This window comes from Panthera uncia, chromosome B4, assembly GCF_023721935.1.
Source record: "Panthera uncia isolate 11264 chromosome B4, Puncia_PCG_1.0, whole genome shotgun sequence".
Lineage (NCBI taxonomy): Eukaryota > Metazoa > Chordata > Mammalia > Carnivora > Felidae > Panthera > Panthera uncia.
Window position 1 is genome coordinate 92,752,096 of NC_064809.1, and position 16,149 is coordinate 92,768,244.

General features: G+C 39.2%; 1 protein-coding gene across 1 annotated transcript in view; it reads right to left on the bottom strand.

Moving 5' to 3' along the window:
* Nucleotides 1–16,149, bottom strand: part of PTPRB (protein tyrosine phosphatase receptor type B) — a 115,423-nt gene that overhangs the window by 62,190 nt on the left and 37,084 nt on the right. The window contains exons 5-9 of the mRNA XM_049626702.1: nucleotides 9,459–9,734; nucleotides 8,365–8,622; nucleotides 5,939–6,202; nucleotides 3,894–4,163; nucleotides 1,458–1,718 (exon numbers count right to left, since the gene is read on the bottom strand). Coding sequence (XP_049482659.1) covers nucleotides 1,458–1,718; nucleotides 3,894–4,163; nucleotides 5,939–6,202; nucleotides 8,365–8,622; nucleotides 9,459–9,734 — 1,329 coding nt within the window. The remainder of the gene's footprint in view (nucleotides 1–1,457; nucleotides 1,719–3,893; nucleotides 4,164–5,938; nucleotides 6,203–8,364; nucleotides 8,623–9,458; nucleotides 9,735–16,149) is intronic.

The following is a 16,149-nucleotide window of genomic DNA, read 5'->3' on the forward strand; positions in this document are numbered from 1 at the left end:
GCAAGTATATGGAAAACATGAAAAAAATATATATATATACATATATATATGTATGAAAAACATGAAAAAAATATATATACATGTATATGTATATATATTCTAGAATACCAGAGGGAGAACAGAGGCAGTATCAGAGAGTTAATGGCTGAGAATTTCCAGGCATGAGGAAAGATACTAACCTACAAGTACACAAATTGTAATGATCTCAAGCAAGATACACAAATAGTAGTCTGTATCTAGGTTATTACTGTAAACAACAGAACACCAAAGGCAAAGAGTAAATCTTAAAAGCAGTCATAGTAAATAGATTACCCAGAGAGAGAGAAAAAAAAAAATTAGACTGACACCTGACTTTTCTACAGCAAGGATAAATGCCAGAAAGACTACAATAATATCTTCAATGTGCTGAGAGAAACTAGCTTTCAACACACAATTGCAACCTAGGGAAAATATCTTTCAAGACTGAGAGCTATGTTAAGACATATGCAGAAAAACAAAAGTTTGGAGAGTTAGTCACTAAAAGTCTAACTAAGGACATGTGAAGAACGTTTTCCAAAATGAAGGAAAGTAAGCCCAGACAGAACTTGTGACATACAGGAAGGAAAGATGAGAAGGTAAGTGGTAATTGTTTAGAAGCAGGCTCCAGGCTCTGAGCTGTCAACACAGAGCCCGACATGGGGCTCGAACCCACAAACAACGAGATCATGACTTGAGCCGAAGTCAGACGCTTAACAGACTCAACCACCCAGGCACCCCTTCATGTTCCTTTCTAACACCAATTCCTTTACTTGTGCTCTAAATCCCAGTATCTCTTGCTTATTCAAATAATAACTGCAGCAACTCCTTCCTTACATCATCACCACTCCTTTCTCTTCTAGAACATTTCTGTCTACATAAAACATGGTATCTCTTCTATTCTTGAAAAAAAAAATCCTTCTTTCAAACATACTTCCTCTTTCTGATGCTGCCCTATTTCTCTGCCTCTCCTTTGCAGCAAAACTCTTTGGAAGAGTTGTTCTCTGCTCTGTTTCAATTTCAAAATAAACCCGGGGCGCCTGGGTGGCTTAGTCGGTTGAGTGTCTGACTTCGGCTCAGGTCATGATCTCGCGGTCTGTGAGTTCGAGCCCCACGTCGGGCTCTGTGCTGACAGCTCAGAGCCTGGAGCCTGCTTCAGATTCTGTGTCTCCCTCTCTCTCTGTCCCTCCCCCGCTCATGCTCTGTCTCTCATTGTCTGTCAAAAATAAACATTAAGAAAAATTTAAAGAAATAAACAAACAAAATAAACCCAAAGTAAAACAAACAAATGAACACTAAGAGTTGAAATTAATATAATAAAAAACAAACAATAGAAAAAATTCATAAAACAATGGCCAGTACATAATAGGCACTTAATGAACACTTGTAAACGGAATGTTAAACAATTTAGCACATGGTAAAACTTTTATAGAGAATATTACCTGTTCTTCCTTTAGTCGAAGATGAATTTTTTAAGTCTCCACTAATACTGGTGACTGTAGCTATGTATTTTCGTCCAGGCACCAGGTCAGTAAAAGTGAATTCTTTGGCATCTTTGGGGAGTGACTTGTGGATGAGTAAGAGGTCTCTGTCAGCTAGTGAAATGATGTATTTCTCCCATTCTGCTATGGGCGTCTGCCACATGACACCCAGTGAGGTTTCGTTGGCATGTTTGACACGAAGCTGGAGGACAGCCAGGGGCGCTGAGGAAAAGGCAATGAGACTGTGTCAATGTTTTGATTCTGAAACACTAGAAGGAGGGGTGCCTGGTGGCTCAGTCAGTTGAGCATTGGACTTTAGCTCAGGTCACGATCTCACAGTTTGTGGGTTTGAGCCCTGCATCAGGCTTTGCACTGGGAGCCTTATTTGGATTCTCTGTCTCCCTCTCCCTCAGCCCCTCCCTCACTAATGCTCACTCTCTGTCTCTCAAAAATAAACATTAAAAGAAGAAGAAGAAGAAGAAGAAGAAGAAGAAGAAGAAGGAGGAGGAGGAGAGGAGGAAGAAAAGAAACACTAGAGTATTTCCTAGAGAGCTGTTCCCTTCCAACTATAGGAGTGTTCCAGTTCAGCATTTCTTTTCTGAATGTGTATGAGCTCTCAGGGAAAGAAGAAGAAGAAAAAAAAAAAGCTAATCCTTGTTCTTGTTGTTGTTGTTTAAGATTTTATTTTTAAGTAATCTCTACACCCAATGTGGGGTCAAACTCACAACCCTGAGATCAAGAATTGCATGCTTTTCCCACTGAGCCAGCAGGCACTCCAAACTTTGTTTATATAACGTATCCAGAAAGGAGGATTCAAAAGAATACTATTGGAAGGTGCTTTTCTGGATCATTTATTTTTGACCACATATTACCTTGAGTATTTATTTCTTCACATGAACCCTATGATACAAAAATATTTAATTCAATCTTGTCATCCACAAACCCACAGAGAAAGGTCCATGTTTGAGTATTTAGGTGAAGTTAGGAGTATTTTTTACTCCGTTAGGTTGGAAAGACAAAGTGCTTCTTCCCTTCATTTCTGAGAAGGGGCCATTGATGTACCCATGAAAGAAAGAGTAATAATAGTACCTGATTAAGGGCTCCCATTATCCAAAGAATTGAAATTGTTTCTATTTCTTTAAAAAGTTTTATTATTACAATTTCTAGGATACATCGTTAAGAATCAAGTACTGGTCCCACAAAACAACAGGGAAACAAAATTATGGAAGAACCATATTGATTTTTACATCAAAGAAATTTTCTATAATTCCATTCTAATTGAGTCCCTAAATCTGTATCTTCCTTCTTTAATACACTGAAACGAATTGGGTTGTTACAGCAAAGCCTACTTCGACTTACCTTATTCACCCAGAGGTACAGTTTAAGAAAATTTTCCTGATAATTATGACAGTATGCTGAGAGGCCTTATTGTTTCACAGTATTCCAAGTTATTTTAGGTGAATGAGGTAAAATATTGGAGAGGACATAGACACTTGTTCTGTGAAATGCTAAAAGGAGCTTGGTTTAAGCTTATATAGGTCTTTGATCATTATTTAAGGGATATTAAGATCTAGAAAATGAAGATATCACTGGAAGACCCCCGTTGGCAAGCTAAGGAAGTGTCTTGGTCCTTTTCTTTGACATTCTTCTAAGAAGAACATTGAATCAATGCAGTTATTTATGAAGATATCACTGGAAGACCCCCGTTGGCAAGCTAAGGAAGTGTCTTGGTCCTTTTCTTTGACATTCTTCTAAGAAGAACATTGAATCAATGCAGTTATTTACTTATCATCAGGCAAGACTAAGAAGATATTCAAATTTCATATCAAGTATGGACATTCCATATCATAGAAATGTTAAGCTTGGAAGGGCAATTCTCTTATTTGAAAGTTGAGGAAACACACTCAGAGGGGTTGTGACTTGCCCAAGGTGTTACAGTATAGTGGTGACAGCCAGAATACCAAAACCCATGTCTCGGGATTTTCATTCTCCTCTACCCTAAAATCCAAATATATCCCTCTTCACGTTAATAACCTTTCCTTGATACATGAAATTAGTCAACATTAGGTCAAGGCAAATTAGGTCAAGTAGAAAAATTGTCAGCTGTCCTCTTTGTGGGAAGGATTCTCAGATTGTTTTCTTCCTATTCTTTTGGTGTTTAAAATGGCTTTCTTTTTATAGAATAATGGACTTCCTACTGGAAGCGATTTTTAATGTTCTAATTTGACAAAATTAAACATTACCAAACCTAATTCAGTCTATAATAAGTCTATAATATCTCAAATTTAGGGAACACGGGGAGGCGGAGAAGGGATGATATTGACCACTATCTGTGTTACTTGGGAGAGGGACCAAATTAAGGTTCCAACAGTCATTACCACGTTGGTATTTGCTTACCTGTCCTGCCATAGCAACGCTTAGAATTCTTCAGATTTCCACTCTCAACAGTGACTTCTACCTCATACTGTCTTCCTGGTATGAGCCCCAAGTCATCTATGACATAGTGTGTTTCCTCCTTTCCCACCGTGATGTTGAGCAGCACCACAGAATCATTGAAGAGCAGGATACGATACTGCTCCCAGTCTCCAGCAGGGGGCGACCAGCTCACTAGTAGGGACCTTATCGAACCATTGCTGTTTGCTTCCAGGTTCCCAACTTTCTCTGGAACTAAATGGTGAAATGATGTCAAAAAGGAGATTCTAAAAACCAAAAGTAAGGATACTCATTCACTTTTCATGGGAAAAAGTAGATAAGAGACCTGATTGCTGCAATTCAAAATATTTCTATCCCCTTCTAATGTTTGTGGATTGCAAGCGAGTATTCTTTCCTAATTTTGGAGGCATTTGACACTCAAGAAATGAACGCTAAAATCATCTTAGTAATATACCAGTAATGCAATTTTCTGTCACACTGTTAATAACCTAGATATAGGAGTGCTGTGTTTTCTTGATTGCACGCCAGCCCTAGGGACAATATTGATGTTGCTTCTAATGATGTTGACATTGATGGATGTGGTTGGTGTCTTTTGGTAGAGACACTGAATGTTGTGGTCATGAAACATTCTTTTCCAAAAACAAGATTAATCTTCTTGCAATATAGCTCTGGTCTAATTATTCCTTTGCTTAAAAACATGTAAGGTCTCTCCATTAATTACAGAATAAAACACCAAGTCCTGGGTGTGGCATTCATAGCTTTCCAAGATCAGATCCCATAACCTCTGACCACTCCTGGAGCCACCCTCCCTGCTTCCCCACTCTCCCAAATGCTGGCCTCCAATTGCATGTTCTGGAGACCTGTTAGTATCCTGGGTTCTTCTGCCTTCCTGCCTTTGCTTATGTTATTCCTTCAACCTCGAATGCCCTTCCCTCTTTTCCCTCTTCACATTTTTTAGGTCCCAGTTAAAAACCATTTCCTCTGAGAAGTCTTTACTGCTCTTCTGAACAAGAATTTTGTTCTCTTGTTTTTTCTGACCATAAGGCTCTTAGTTGGAATCTCTAACAGCACAGAGAACGGACTCTTGACTTAAACACTCCGGTTTAAATTCTAACCCCACCATTTACTGTCTGGACCCCACCAATTCATCCGTCTAAATTATCTGTAAAATGATAGTAACAGAACCTCTCTCATGGTTTTGTAGGGAGAACTTGATGAAATAACAGTGTAAAGTGTTTAGTTAGTGACTGATACATGGAAATATCAAAGCAATTACTATTATTAAAATGTACTCTTTTATTTTTGTGTGTGTGTATTCTATATTTGTCTGATCAGAATGAAACTTCCTTAAAAGCAAGGGTTGGCAAAGTAAATATTTCAGGATTTGCAGGCCGCGTATGGTCTCTGTCTCATATTTGTCTTTCTTTTTCCTTTAAAAAAAAACTTTTAGATATGTAAAAACCACTCTTAGCTTGGGGCTAAGCCAAGACCTACCTATACAAGTATAGGTCACAGGCCATATTTGGCCAAAGGGTGTAGTTTGCTGAACCCTGACATTTTAACAACTTCCCAAACTCACCACACAGAAATTTACACATAGGAGGCACTGGATAAATGTTTGGTTGCATAAGTTAATAAAATAATTTATGGAAAACATGATTAAGTGCTAACTGGCCCTCACTATAAGAGTTGATCAGAAACGTCTTATTCATTAGTATCAATGCTAATGCATCTATGCTACTTAAGTGCTGTGACATGAAATAGCACAAGGCACAGCCAGTTAGGCACATCATTCAGGAACCATTCCAAACACATTTGCTTAAATAACTCAGAGGAATGCAGTTAACCCTCTGCTTTCCTCCATATATGGGGCCCTGGCCCGTAGGCACCCTCAGTCACGTAGACCATATTTCCCAAATCGTGAACTTATTTTGCCCTGATGAATGGATCTAAGATGGATCAGACAATGATTTGGACAACCAAGGAATATTCTGGAGCCCTACACTCACCTGTTCTGCCCACTGCCATCTTCTGAGCAGACAATTCACCGGAGACACAGCTGATAGTAACTTGGTAAAGTCTTCCAGGGGTTAAGTCTTTGAATTGAGTTTCAGTAACCCGGGGTCCTAGTGTTCTGGATTCTTTGATAGCCCCTTTGTGAAACAGGGTAATGTTGTAGGAATCCACATTTCCAGAAGGTCTTTGCCACTTGACTTTTAGAGAGGTCATAGTGCCATCATTTGTCACCTTCAGATTTGAGACTTCCATGGGGGCTAAATAAGAAGAAAGGAAAAGACACTTTAACTCAGGATATTGGACCAGTCTTATGGCCAAATTTTGACCTATACTTTAATCCCTGCAAGCCGCACTCCCTGCTCAGAAGAAAACAACAATTTCACTAGCAAAAATAATACTGCAAAATCAAAGAAAGGCTGTCTGGCTGTTGGAAAGAGCACAAAGATTGGAGTCAGGAGCCTGGAATCTGGCTCAGACGTGGCCATTAGTCAGCTGGGCAACCCTGGACAGCTCTGTGTATCTCACTGAGCCTAGGGATCTTCACTGGCAAATGACGTCTTGGAATGCTCAAAGAAGTCTGTCATCTGCCTGATTTCTTCCCATATTTATGTATTTAATAATAGCAAGTACATAATAAATAGATAGGTCAACTCATCGGCCATCACAAAATTTTGTGTGCTAAAAATATGCTATCTTTCATATAAAATCATGATAAAGTTAAAGCTCAAGAGGTGTGTCATTATTTCATCAAAGGAAAATGATTACAAAAGAGAAACACTTTGGTGAATACTTTTTCTACCTCTTGGCTATGTCATAATTTTGGGCTTCACTAATAACAAAACAAAAATGTTTCATTTTAAAAATGGGCACATCACATTGATTTTGCATAAGCCAGTGATAAGTATAATTTGCTCTTGATATACATTAATAACTCTTAAGATATATGGTACTTTTAAAAAAAGATTTTATTTAAAAAAATTTTTTAACGTTTATTTATTTTGAGAGAAAGAGATGGAGAGCAAGCAGGGGAGGGGCAGAGAGAGGGAGACAGAGAATCCCAAGCAGACCATGCATGGTTGGCACAGAGCCCGATGCGCGGTTTGAACTCATGAACCACGAGATCATGACCTGAGCCAAAATTAAGAGTCAGATAATTAACCGACTGAGCCACCTGGGCACACCTAAAGATTTTATTTTTAAGCAATCTCGTACCCAATGTGGGGCTTACCCTCACAACCCTGAGATCAAGAGATACATGCTCCACCAACTGAGCCAGCCAAGGCTGGCCCAGGATATATGATACACATTTGTTGGGAATGTTTATACATCTTTTGAGGTGTGATATGAAGGGTATGTAAATGTACAGGTGCCCCCAGATATCTTTCTCACCAATCTCTTGTAGTTCCAAGAACTCTCCCTATTAGAATAATTTCTAAGTCACTACATACTTAAAAGTTTCTCTTAAAAGTAGATAGTTTCTCAAGAGAGGGAATAGCTTACCAAAAGAAGGAATTTATTAGACCCACCAGAAGCATTAGAATCCATTAGAATGTAAGCTCCAAATGGCAAAGACTTTGGCCTTGTTAGACACTATTATATCCACAATGCCTAGCATATAGTTTACACTCAATAGATACTGAACAAATGAATGAATAGAACGAATGTGTAGATGAAATATTCATTAAAACTTAGCACAGATTGGGGCACCTCGATGGCTCAGTTGGTTGAGCGTCTGACTTCGGCTCAGGTCATGGTCTCACAGTTTGTGAGTTTGAGTCCCATGTCGGGCTCTGTGTTGACAGCTCAGAGCCTGGAGCCTGCTTTGGATTCTGTGTCTCCCTCTCTCTCTGCCCCTCCCTGCTCTCACTCTGTCTCTATTTCTCTCAAAAATAAATAAAACATTTAAAAAATTTTAAAAACAAAACCACTTAGCACAGATTAGTTTATCCGGCTATGTTAGGCTGTGAGTATAGCTCCTGTAGCCTTGGGTCTCAGGGCATGTTTTATTGGACACTGGGTTTAAGAAATGGCTGTTTCACAGGAGCAGGTCTTTGTATAGCACTGAGAAAGGTAATCTTGGCTCATTGTGAGTGATGTCACAGGGCACAGGATGCTTATTTAAGAGAAGGAAGTAGGAATCCTTACCAAAGAGATCAGAATACTAAAAAGACAAGCTAAGACTATATCAGCGGTTAACTCTGTAGTTGAGAATGTTGCCGAGGGCTCATCTAAAATTTAGAATAAAAGGGAATCTCTCTTTCTCTGAGTAGAAAAGTGGGTACATCTTAAGGGCCTTCTGTAACATAAGAATTTCAATTTGTCCCATATTGCCATTATTCAAATAATTTAATAATCCTTGGTTATTAAACATTTCCTTGATTTGAGCTTTATTCTTGTTCAGCTGGTTAGTGGAACTTACTCGTCCTGGCCAGTGCCCATCTGTAGTTTTGCAGCCCTGCAGCCTCAGTCACAATGGTCAGGTTATAGAGGTGGCCAGGTGTCAGTCCGTGGAAAGTATGAGAAGTAGCATGTCTGTCCACAACACTGCCATGAACTAGGGTCTCTTTATCCATGAGCGTCAGCTGGTATCTTTCCACATTCCCAGAGCCATGGGACCAGGAAATCAAGAGAGAATTGGTTTTGGCTGAAATACTGATATCTTTCACTGGAGACGGCACTAGGGACATAAAATGCATTGCCAAAGGGTCATTGATAATTGCCTTAGAGAAGACATAGACACATTTAATTCAAAACGACACATTTATGTATGCTTCTCTGTACATCTAATTTGTATAATAAGTAATGAAAACAGCACTCTTGAAATTTCACTGGAGCCTGGATTAATGCTCTTTTCAAAGTCCGCGCCTAAAGTCACATCATAGTTTACCCACTTAACAGGTATGAAGGTAATTTTGCCAATGAACTATGATATGGCATAGCAGCAAAGGGAAAAGAAAGGGAAGAACTATGCAAGACCAAAAACAGAAATACAGCAAGAAAGCAGGAGAGAAAACGAGAGGACAGGGCATGGTGAGAAGGATTGTACTTCATGGAAGGAGGTGGAGTGTGTCATTGACATCGGGATGTGTGGGGGCGAGTAAAAACTCGTGCCGGGCGTCGGAATATTTAGGAAACGTCATGACTTGATGTTCTGAAAAGAATATACAAAGGATGAAAACACCTAAAAAATAAGTTTTATTACAAACTGAGAACTTGAGGCAGAAAATGCTGTTGCCTAAGATTTGAGTTAGAAAGGCCATTAGGAAACGCCTACTTAATTTTGGAGAAAATTCCAGTCCCAGAGAAGTTCCAGGACTTGTTCAGAATCAACCAGCAAGCTAGCAGCGCAGCCACATCTCCTTATTTTCAGTCTAGTCTACCCACTGCACTGCACAGCATTTGTCTGTCTGTCTGTCTACTTATCTACCTATCGTCTTTGGTCTGGGGGGTGTTCTTATTTTTATCTCTTCAATTTACTGTATTAAATACTCAACTATCTATAAGCGGTCTTACCTGTTGATCCATTGGTGTAAACTGTAAGGGAACGTTTCTCTCCAGAAACAGCTGTGATGGCAATATTGTATTTATTACCAGCAGTGAGGTTAAAAAATGTATGTTCATTCCAGGAAGTACTTTCTTGAATTTGGGTCTCCTGTACCTTGTGGCTATTGTCAAATAACTCCAACTCATAGCGGGTGACTTTTCCAGAAGAAGGAGTCCACCAAACATGCAGACTGGTTGAAGTAGTCTTCTCTTTATTGACTTCAAACTTAGCAGGAGGTAAAGGATCTGCAAGGCAAAAACCCGCAAAGATGACATGGCTTAAAGACTTGTGCAAATACATGTTAGTTTGCTATAACAAAGATTCATTTTCCTTAAAGACTCTGAGAATCTGCTGCCCATGAAACAAATTGGCATTTTGCTCCACTTTCAAACTTACCATTTCATTTAAAAAAAGAAACCCACTTAGCTACTAGTCAGATACACTTCTTTTTCTGAATAAGGCTTCTTTGTTAAGAAAGTTCTGAGCTTAGAATTCCATGAAAGGTTCTACGTTCTTTGGCTTGCAAGTTTTGCACTTTCCACACACTGACAAACATCCAGGCTATGCCTGGAGAAATACCAAAAATCTTATAGAAAATACAGACATTAGGAAATAATTTTGAAATTTGTACTGAACTTTTTTTGGTTTGTTTGTTCGTTTACAATGTCAGTACGAAGCCCGATGCAGGACTCGAACTCAAAAACCATGAGATGATGACCTGAGCTGAAATCAAGAGTCGGACACTTAACCAACTGAGCCACCCAGGTGCCCCTGAACATTTTATTTTTTAGGTTGTGGATTTGGGGGGTTAAGTATACATAACGTTAGTTGTTTTTTTTTTTTTAAAGGTTATATATTTAGATAAAGAGAGAGAGCGCATGTGCAAGCAGGGGGAGGGCAGAGAGAGGGAGAGAGAGAATCCCAAGCAGGCTCTGCACTGGCAGCATGGAGCCCGATGTGGGGCTCGACCTCACGAATCATGAGATCATGACCTGAGCCGAAACCAAGAGTCGGAAGCTTAACTGACTGAGCCTCCCAGGTGGCACAACTTTGGATTGTTTTTAAACATCAGAAAACTGCAAAAGATACAGACCTGATTATGAGCCTCGCCTAGGCTTGCTCATCAAAATGAATTCTCCCAACAGCTGGGATTCCTTACATGTTCTCAACTTGCATTCTAGGACATTTTGGAGCTGCTAAAGCCTCCAGAGAAGGTGGAGAGGGTTAGTCCTGCACCCAGCTGTTCACTTAGTTTCAACTCTCAAAACCATGGGCGAGTTTGAGGAGTCCCATATCCCATTTCCTGTGTATTGAATCTTCACTGTGGAACTTGAAGTAGGATGAGCCACCTGTCCTTACATCAGGAACTAAGTCAATAGTGTTTGGTGACCTGCCATTCTATGATGCAGTGGGACCATCTGAGAAATAAGGCTCTCCCTACTCTGAATGCAGGGAATAGCAACATTGAGAGACATTTACATATGAGCAATTTTCAGAAATCCAACCTGGTTCTTGATCTAGAAAGTCGGATCAAGATATTGGAGGCTAAAACTCAAAGCCAGGTCAGATGTTTTAGTGGCACGGCTATAGAGATCTGAGTTCTTCCCTACACTTGGCAAATTACATTTTACTCATGAAAACTCTGAAACTTTACTCTGAAACTTCAGATTCTAGAATCTTCTTAGAACAGTATATGTTTTAAGAAGGTGTTTGCTTGTGACTAACATTAATACAAATAGGAACAAGGTGATCTTAATCTATATCAACAAGACATTTATGGCCAGCCAACTCAGAAGACTATCTATGGGTCACCTACAGATACCACACGTAAGCTAAATACAGCCTGTGGTTAATCTAATGTCTTTTCATGTGTGTGTGTTTTATGCTGTGGTTTATAGGACTGCATCGTACTGCAAAAAAAAAACAAAAAAAAAAACAAAAAAAAAACAAAAAAAAACCACACACAAGCCACCTAACATTTTATAATACAAGAACCAATAATAATATAGATGTCAGTTGACAAGGAAGCCAAGGCATCAGTAACCCAGAGAGCCCAAAACGCAAGTTATGTGGTTTACACCCAAGCACAGCAGAGGTTCACCCAAAGGGTGTAGGCTCTGTAGTCTGGCAGCCTGGACCTGAATCTGGTTCTCCTGCATTGTAGCTGTGTACTTCAGGCAATTCCTTAACCTCCCCTCGCCTCGCTGTTTCATCCGTGCAATGCTGATAATACTACTATCTTTTTGGCAAGATAGTTACGAAGATTTAAAATTTTTTTTTAAGTTTATTTATTTATTTTGAGAGAGAGATAGTGTGACTGGGGAAGTGACAGAGAGAGGAAGAGAGAGAATCCCAGGCAGGTTCCATGCTGTCAGCACAGAGCCCAACATGGGGCCCAAACCCACTAAACCAGGAGATCATGACCTGAGCCGAAACCAAGAGTTGGATGCTTAACCGACCGAGCCACCCAGGTGCCCCTGTTTATGAAGATTAAATTGAGGGTTTTCTCTAGAGCACTCAGAACAGTGTCTGGCACATAGTAAGTATTCATTGTTAGCTCCTGTTACTATTTCTATAAACAGGAGATCTTGTCATGGAAGCAGGGAAATGCAGTAGCAGAGAATGTGGGCTTTGGAGTCCGACAGAACTCAGTTCAAATCCTCGGCTCCATCATGTATCAGTCAGAAGATTTTGTACAAGTCGCTTAATCCATCTAAATCTCTGCTTTCCCATCTATCTGGGGATTATAATAATACCTACATTCTCGGATGTTTTGAGGTGTAAAGCAGGTTTTACCTGACACAGAATGGGCACTCAATATAAACTTACACTTGATCATAAAAAAAGTTTCCTCTGAATCACTGATAAAATGGAGGCAGAAGTAGAATACAATTTTTAAAAACTAAACTAACAGCCTTACTTGCCTTCTTCATATAAAAAACTTGATACAATCTTATCAGTTAATTCCCATGACCTAACTTTCTCACCATTAAGATAAAATAAAAAAATTCCCAAGATGATTCTAGTTTATAGGTTCTTGGAGAAAAACTGTAGCTTTTTTTCGCCCCCTGGCAATATTATTTAAATTTCCTATCCTACATAATGGTCTATAATTAAGGACATCTTAACAAAAAGAATGAACATAATTTCCGCTCACAGAAAGTTTTCTGTTGCCTGGCAAGAATAAGGTACTTCACTACCAGGAGATTCTAGTTCCCAACGAAACTCAAGAACAACCTTGTCATAGTTGAGATGGCACATTTTTGCTGAAGAGGCATTTTAAGGACAAGGATGCGAGGGACAGCTGCTTTCCAGCGATAGCTCAAAGGAGATCAATACTGTCATCTGTCTCCAAGCCAGATGAAGGTTAAAGACAATAATGGTGTGATCAGTATCATCTAAACCACATATAATCTGCAAAATATAAGCTATAGAAATGAATTTTAAGGTTGCGTGCCTAGAGGGTGAAGTTCAGAAATGCAGGCTTTATCTAATCTCTCTGAGCCAGAAAACAAAACAGTCAATCCTTTGTACATCCGCTAGAACAAAGGAACAATGAGACTGGGAAGTGCCTGGGCTGCGAGAACCTGCACTGGAAACAAACACTTAAAACCCCATTTATACCGCGATAAAGTCCTGTGCTGGCACTTGTCCACTATTGCCCCAGATGCTGCAGAAGTTAAATAGTTTTCAGACTGCTTTTCAGTCTAAGCCCGAGAAAAACTCTGCTGTATTAAAAAGAATTGTTTTTCAATATTTTATTAGAAACAAATTAAGATACTTCCAAAGGGGTGTTAATTTCATATATACATGCAAATGAATGTCACATATATACATATATATGAATGCAAGAGATTCCTAATGCTAGTTGAAAATTTAGTTATATGTATGCAATCTTTTGATCATGTGACAGTTTGTATGTAATTAGAAAACCCTACTTGACTTATGTAATTCATGCTGATGGCTACAGGTATCAGTGCACACATATGTACATTTATAGCCTTTCTGGTTTTTCCATGTATCACTCTCATATATACAGTAACTAGTTAAGTTTTATAAACTACAGGAACGGTCAAAAACCATAAATCAATAATTTCATCTTAATATATCACAATTTATCATTAGCTATAAATTTAAGACATCTTTGTTTGTCCTTCTTAGTTGCAAACAGACCTGGAATATGGACAGCCAAATGTTCTGTGATACTCATCTGTTACATTTGAATGAATCTATCAGTAACAGGAAGCCCGATAATTTCTAAGTGGGCTTGATGTCAACCCAATTTTTCTGTTCTTAGAGGAAAAGATGAAGTTTAGCTATATTTCTGAACCAAAATGAATTCTTTGTTTCCCTTTTTAAAAAATGGGACTTAGGAAGAAGGTGAAACTCACATATAAAAAATGCAAGTTAACAATACCTCCCTAAAAATTATTTTGTATGGCCACTACATTATTATCTGTTGATATAGGAATGTCCAGAGTGTTTAGAATTTGAAATGATAATATTTATTTTGGAAATAAATTCAACCTTAAAACAAGAGTGCAGGCAATCCCAGGTTTAGTACCAAAAGCTTTTCTTGAAGTCCCGATAGTATCACAGTGTATCTATGTAAGATCTGGTAATTTACAATGTGCTTTCTCAGTTGGAATAGGAAGTCAGAGATGTTAAGTGACTCATTTATATCATATAGGTAACAAGTAGTACAGCTGAGATTCTAACACCTGGCTGCAAGTTCCTTCTAGCTGTCCTAGGGTGGGCAATGTCTTGAATGCATAGTCAGTAAAATAACAAAGCAATCAAACCAGATGTCTATGGAAAATAATAGGTAAACTTACAGAACTTCCATTTGGTGGCTTGAGTATTGTGGCCGAGATAAAATGAATAATAACACTAACCACACCTAAATCTAATTCTGTGGCTATAAAAGTTATACTGATTTTTTTGAAAAATAATTTTTCTTGATTGTTCCTTTTGTTTGTTTTGTTTGTTTTGTTGTTCCCTAACCTTACTGTTTTTACCTGGGATCTCATTGCTTGTGTCTGAACTGCTCCCAGAGTTTTCTGGGTGCCTTCTTTATTTCCTGTCTTTCCTCTACTGTTGCCAAATAATCTCTCTGTCTATCTTCCCCATCACCACCCTCATCCATCTTATAGCACCAAGATCGTTTCAGAAGATGAAGTTTAAGTTTCTCCATAGGGACTCAGGGTCTCTGCCAATAGGATATCATTCCCCACCTCTCCGCCTTATCTTTTACCACCCACTAACTCTAGGCCAAGAGATCTATCTTTTTAGTAGTTACAGGGTCCATTTCTGTATCTTCACAGAATTGGGACACTACTTTAGTTAAAAGCAGGGTGGCCAGGAGACTGTAGAACTCTACATAAAATGGAATGAACGCCATCTATTCTTATTAAATAATTGGGAATTTTCTCATGGAAGTCAAGGGTGGCACCAAAAGCCACAGAGCATCCCTTGGTGCGGGTGTTTGAAAATGAGCAGGAAAACAAAATGAAAAAGCAATTGCTCAGAATCTGTGGCTCATTACATACAATTATAGAGAGGTAATTCTCTTCTACCTTGTGGTTGTTGCTGTATGACTACTGTCAGCTTCCCGGCTTATTTTAAGAGGATATACTGTATTGCGACAGCACATCAGAGTGACATGCATTTGACTTTGTCAACTTTACACACTAGACATGAAGTTCAAGTAGTAACAACTTTCCAAGTTTTAATAGCCCTGAAAGGGAAATCAAAGCAGTGTTCGCAGTGATTTACGTCATCATCAACGGCAGTGCTGGATGCCGGACTGTGAGGGACATCGTATTTGGCCCTAGGTACGTTAGGTGGTAGATGCTCTTCTGAGAGTCTACAGTCTCTCAGGCACTCAAGACGTATGTGGAAAAGGTAAGCAAAAGGTAAATAATTAGGGAGGGTGACTTTGATGTCAGACTAGACTTGGGTCCAAATCCCATCACGGTCACTTACAACTGTGACTTTAAACAAAAAGTTGTTTAAACTCATTGATGCTCAGTATCCCCATCTGTGAAAGAGAAAAACACCTCCTTTACAGAGTTGTAGGTGTTAAGAGGTAATGGAGGTAAATGTTAAGTGCAGCCCCGGCATGTGGCGAGCTCTCAGTAAATGGTAGTCGGTATTAATGTTGCTGCTTTTCTTGCTGTTAAGAGTGACACAGGCCAGGGGCGCGTGGGTGGCTCAGTCAGTTGGGTGTCTGACTCTTGATTTCGGCCCAGGTAACGATCTCATGGATCACGAGTTTGAGCCCTGCATTGGGCTCTAGGCTGGCAGTGCGGGGCCTGCTTGCGATTCTCTCTCTCCCTCTCTGCCCCTTTCCTGCTTGCACATGCTTTCTCTCTCTCTCTCAAAATAAATAAATAAATCAACTTTAAAGAACAATTAAAAGTAATAGTAATAATAATAATAATAATAATAATAATAAAGAGTAACACAGGACAGCAACAACACTAAATGTGGAAATGGAGACTGATATCTAAGGGCTAAGGTCTCAGAGGTTGGCTTTATGAAGGAAATGAATATGAGCAAGTTGGGAAGGTCATAAGTAGGACTTAGAAATCAGAGAGAGGAAAGGGTGTTACAGAGTGAGAGAACAGGTTAAACTAAGGCACTCCTAGTGAGCACCAG